This window comes from Emys orbicularis, chromosome 13, assembly GCF_028017835.1.
Source record: "Emys orbicularis isolate rEmyOrb1 chromosome 13, rEmyOrb1.hap1, whole genome shotgun sequence".
NCBI classification, from domain to species: Eukaryota; Metazoa; Chordata; order Testudines; family Emydidae; genus Emys; species Emys orbicularis.
The window spans coordinates 13,677,664-13,683,324 of record NC_088695.1 but is presented as its reverse complement, the minus strand read 5'-3'; the positions used below and the strand labels follow the sequence as shown (position 1 = coordinate 13,683,324).

Sequence of the window (5,661 nt, the reverse complement as noted above, 5' to 3'; positions counted from 1 at the left end):
CAGTCTGCAGACCAAGCAAGAGAGCAACAACCTTCAAATCACCACAAAGCTGCCACTGATGTTGGTCATAGTTTATGCACCTCAAAAGTTCTTTCATGTTGTCATAGGTTTCCTTCATATGGACTGCATGACCAACTGGAATTGATGGCAAAACATTGCCATTATGCAGTAAAACAGCTTTAAGCCTCGTCTTCGATGAATCAATGAACAGTCTCCACTCATCTGGATCATGAACCATGTTCAGGGCTGCCATCACACCATCGATGTTGTTGCAGGCTACAAGATCACCTTCCATGAAGAAGAATGGGACAAGATCCTTTTGACGGTCACGGAACATGGAAACCCTAACATCACCTGCCAGGAGATTCCACTGCTGTAGACTGGAGCCCAACAGCTCTGCCTTACTCTTGTGTAGTTCCAAATCCCTGACAAGATCATTCAGTTCACCTTGTGTTATGAGGTGTGGTTCAGAGGAGGAGGATGGGAGAAAATGTGGGTCCTGTGACACTGATGGTTCAGGACCAGAAGTTTCATAATTCTTCCTCGTCTGACTCAAGTGAGAATGATTCTGGTGCATCAGGAACCGGCAGTTCTTCTCCGTGGGGTACTGTTTGGATAATGCACAGTCCACTTTTTCTTCTTTGACACACCTTTCCTAACTGGAGGCACCATGCAGAAGTAACAATTGCTGGTATGATCTGTTGGCTCTCTCCAAATCATTGGCACTGCAAAAGGCATAGATTTCCTTTTCCTGTTCAACCACTGGTGAAGATTTGTTGCACAAGTGTTGCAGCATATGTGTGGGGCCCACCTCTTGTCCTGATCTCCAATTTTGCAGGCAAAATAAAGGTGATAGGCTTTCTTAACCATAGTGGTTATACTGTGCTTTTGTGATGCAAAAGGCACTTCACCACAAACATAGCAGAAGTTATCTGCACTGTTCACACAAGTACGAGGCATCTCTGCTCACTTTGGCTAAACAGAACTGTGTCCCTTTGCAAAATCAAACACTGACAAATAAGAGAGCATGACACTGTATGATTTCTAGAGCTGATATAGGGAAATTTGTTCAGCAGAGTGATGTAAGCTTCGTTATGATTGCATCATCCATGACTTCTAGGAATAACATGATGCAATTCATATCATGTATGATGCAATACCAGCTTCAGATTGCATCATTCATTGTTTTGCCTAAAAAGCAAGTACTGTCCAAACCCAGTCATAGATTTATTCATAGATCCAGTCAAAGATGTATTTTAGTCATTTCTGGTTTAAATTGAGATCCCTTCCCTTTATAACTCACTTATCCTCCGCCATTCCCAAGTCAAGCGTCGTATATACTGACCCAATAGGATATCTTGAAAACTAGAGCCAATCAACAATTTTAAGCATCATTTTCGTTCTCAGTGACCCAGAATTAGTAAAGATTGACTACATTTATTTCAGAAGCATTTTGGCTGTAGAGCAGTGAAATCAGACAGACAATGGGTAACCACTCAAAGTGTAGCTTCAAAATAATGCATTTTAGGTGGGTCATTTGCATAATCTTCACCCCCAAACAATTTCCTTGAAAATCCACTTCACACATATTATCCCCAAAAGTCCTTTGAAGTCCCCAATATCTCCCAGCAATTGCATTATTCATGTCTTCCTCCTAAAGAAATGCCATGCAATCCTACAGAAGTACATAAACAGTTGCATTTTTAATACAATAAAGTCCAAGAATGTGAAACTTAATTCAATAAGGTTTGTTCAGGATGTTACAGGATCTTGTCATATCTGCAATATAGTCTTTTGCACTCTTGCACTCTATATTGAACTCTTGCAATATAGTGTCTGAACCTCTTGCTGCACTTACTTAACTCAAATCTTCTTATAGCCTTACTCCCATCTATGTGGGGTTGGTTCTTCACATCCTTCTTATCCATTCCAGTCTGTCTTGAATGGCATTCTTTGGAAACTGTACAGCTAATCATATCCTTTAGTATGACATCCATCCCTCTAGTTCTGGGTCTGCCAACCCTTCTCTTTCCCTCCACTTCTAAGTTTAACTCCCTGTTTTCTATATATTCTTCTGATTTTCTTTCCACATGGCCAAACCATCTACGCCTCAATTGCCTCAGCTTTTCTTTAACTGGTACCACTTTCACATCCATGGAACTCCAAGTATCCATCTTCAATTTTCATTTCCACTGTATTCAAGATCTGCTTCTGTCTTTTCCTCACTGCCCAGAATTCAGAGCCCTATGAAAGTGCAGGGCTAATTAACAATTTGGTAGATTTAGTGAAAATACAAATGCTCATATAAATAGGAATATAATGCCCAATCCGGCAAAAACTTTACTTCTCTGAATATTGAAATTACTTGTGAGTACGGACTACTAGCACAAGTGTGAATCTGTCTGCAGGATGGGGATCATGCATAATGTTGATTAGATTCCATCCTGCAGGTGGTCTATAAGTGAAAGTCTTGTAAGCCTCAGTTGGAGTTCTGAATGCAGACAGGCTGTAGGGGTATGTCCATTTAGTCTAAACATTAAAGTGCATGAAGTATCATGTCTATAGAGAAGAATAGATTCAAAAAAACGTAATAGAGAAATGAAGAAGCCCACTCAGTGGAGACCTCCTCCCTTTCTTCCTGTAGGATTTTCATAAGGTGAAGGTGATGGTTTTGTCAACCACTGTTGGGAGGGTGTTCTAGGCATGTGCTGATGGCATGAAGAAGACGCATAATTAGACAGTGGAACTTCTTGCCACAGAGAGACTTTGAAGGCCAGAAATGTAGCAATATTCAGATAAGGTTTGGATAAGAAAAATATTAGGTTTATTATAATTAAATTATGACAACATATTTTGAAGGGATATTAAACAACATGTTTTAGGGATTAAGCCACATAACCCAGTAACTGCCCCCCACATTAAACAGTTGTAAACAAGGTTCAGAGTTCGTTTTGCAGAGACCTCAGTCTGCTTAGTACCTTGGAAAACACATCATTAATTTTTTTATAACTTTTTATTAAAGACAAGAAGGAAAAAAAGCATTTGAAATGTAAAATATTAAATCAGGCTTTCATTTTAACATCATCTCTTGTTCCCCTTCTCTTTAGCTGGAGACAGTTTTTAAAAAGAATTAGATAAATTCATGGAGGATAGGTCCATCAATAGCTATTAGTCCAGGCCAGAGAGGCAACTCCATGTTATGGGTGTCCCTAAACCTCTGATGACAGGGGATGTATCACTCAATAATTGTCTATTCTGTTCATTCCCTCTGTAGAATCTGGCACTGGCCACTGGCAGAAACATGATACTGGGCTAGGTGGACCATTGCTCTGACCTGGGATGGTCTTTCATTTGTTCCTATGTTCTAACACGATGATAGGTGGTTCCCTAGTCAATGGGGGATGCCGAGGCGAGGGGTGTGTTTTAAACCGTGCCGCTGTCAAAAAGTTCAGTCCCCATGTCCTTCTATCCCCATAACACCTCCTTCTGCTTTTGATTCTCAGCTGGGAACCCGGTAATCCCACATAAGGGTTTTTTACATGAAACTGTGGCGGGAGGAAAAGATGGAATTAGGAGGAGGAGACCGCATATAACTTTTATCGCAATGGTCAGGGTAGTCACCTGGGATGTGGGAGGGCTCCGCTTCAAGAGCCTGATAAAGAGACAGGATTTAAAAAGGGGCTATCTCCCCACCCATGTGTGTGTCCTAACCACCGGGATACACTCATGTGGGTCTCTCTCTAACTCTCCTGTTCAAACCTAAATTCCTTTGTGGCTCTAGGCCTCCCTGGGGAGTAAACCCATTGACTCCAATGATTATTATATTATCCTTATTAATTATTATTATTGAAAAATCCTTGAGATTTTAATAGATTAGAATAAGATAAATGATATTAAATAGAGTTGCAGCAAATTACTCAAAAAGAATGAACAGAAATTAATAGATGAAGAGATTATTTTTATACAATTGGCCAGATCCTCAGCTGGTATAAATTGGCCATAGCTTCCCTGAAGTCAGTGGGCCAGATTAAAGAGATACGGAAACAGACGAAAGAGAAAAATGTGTGAATGACTCTAAATCTTAGTGCTCAGAACACTCAACTCTGGAATTAGGAGACCCAAGTTCCAGTCCCCCATGTTCCACTGACTCTTATACAACTAGGAATCAGGCCCACTGATTTCAATGGAGACACACTCATTTAGACCAAGTAAGGTTTTGTCCCAATGGGTCCATCAGTTACTTGAGCTCAGAATTTCCCAAACACAAGTTATCCACAGTTCTGTGCTCTAATGTAAACATTAGTAATTTATTTAATATCATCGACATTACTCGAGAAACTTCAATTTCCCCAACATTTGCCCTAGAGCTGTTTTCACCTCCTTGTTTTTCAAGCTGTAGATAATAGGGTTTAACATGGGGGTCAAGACGCTGTACTGGATGGACAATATTTTATCCATCACCACAGAGGAGACGGAACTGGATTTTGTGTACTGGAGAAAACCTATCAGGTAAAATAAGCCAACCACAATCAGGTGGGAGCTGCAGGTAGAGAACGCTTTACGCCTGCCATCCACAGAGCGTATCCTCAGGATGGTGGAGATGATGTGAATGTAGGAGATCAGGGTAAGGAGGAAGGAGCTTGATCCAAATATCAGAACAGAAGTAAGAAGCACCACTTGATTGGTGAGGGTCACAGTGCAGGACAATTGTAACAGAGGAGGGAGCTCACAGCTGAAATGTCTGATTTGATTGGACCCACAGAAATGCAACTTGAAGGTAAAAACTGTGTTAAGCAGGACATGGACTAAACTTATTGCCCATGCACCACCCACCAGCTGAACACAGATCCCTTTGCTCATTCTCTCCATGTAACGCAATGGGTCACAGATGGCAACATAGCGGTCATAAGCCATGGCTGAGAGAATGAGAATTTCAGCACCACCTGAGAGGAGGATGAAGAACATCTGGGCAATGCAGCCATTGACAGAAATAGTTTTGTGCATTGCTAAGAAGTTCCTCAGCGCTTTAGGCACCGTGACTGAGGAATAGCAGATATCAAAAAAGGATAAAAGGAAGAGGAAGAAGTACATAGGGGTGTGAAGATGAAAATCAGACTTTATCACGACCATGATCACTATATTACCACCGAGAGTGATTAGGTAAATAACTAAAAACACAGAGAAGAGGAAAATCTGCATCTGTGGGTCACTGGAAAGTCCCAGGAGAATAAATTCAGTCAGTGTGGTTTGATTTTTCGTTGGCATTTATTCAGGAAAACTGTGATCTGGAAGATGAGAGACAACAAATGAAATTAACACTTATAATAAAAGTAAATTGAAACAGCAAGTTAATCTGATCTGTAGCATGAATGTAAAGAGAGCTCTATTCCAGGCTGTACAATGTGTATTTTAAATATACTAAATTTAGTGAGAGATACAGGGAAGCTGGATGGAATTTGTGTGTTTTTAATAGACGAAATGGGCTGGATACACAAAAGGACTTGGGCACCTAACTGCCAATTTAGCTGCCTAAATTGCAGAATCTGGCCCCACTAGTGCTCACAAAAGCCCTGTTCAGCTGGGACTAGCAGACAGGCTGATTTGGGGCTCCCTAAATCTCTCCTCTTGAAGCTGATCCAATCTAGCTCAAATATTAGTGAG

General features: G+C 40.9%; 1 protein-coding gene across 1 annotated transcript; it reads right to left on the bottom strand.

The window, feature by feature from the left end:
* Positions 1 to 4,326: 4,326 nt before the first annotated feature.
* On the bottom strand, positions 4,327 to 5,265 carry LOC135888377 (olfactory receptor 5V1-like). Its single transcript, XM_065416182.1, has one exon. The coding sequence runs from the start codon at positions 5,263 to 5,265 to the stop codon at positions 4,327 to 4,329; it is 939 nt and encodes a 312-aa protein (XP_065272254.1).
* Between the last annotated feature and the right edge of the window lie 396 nt (positions 5,266 to 5,661).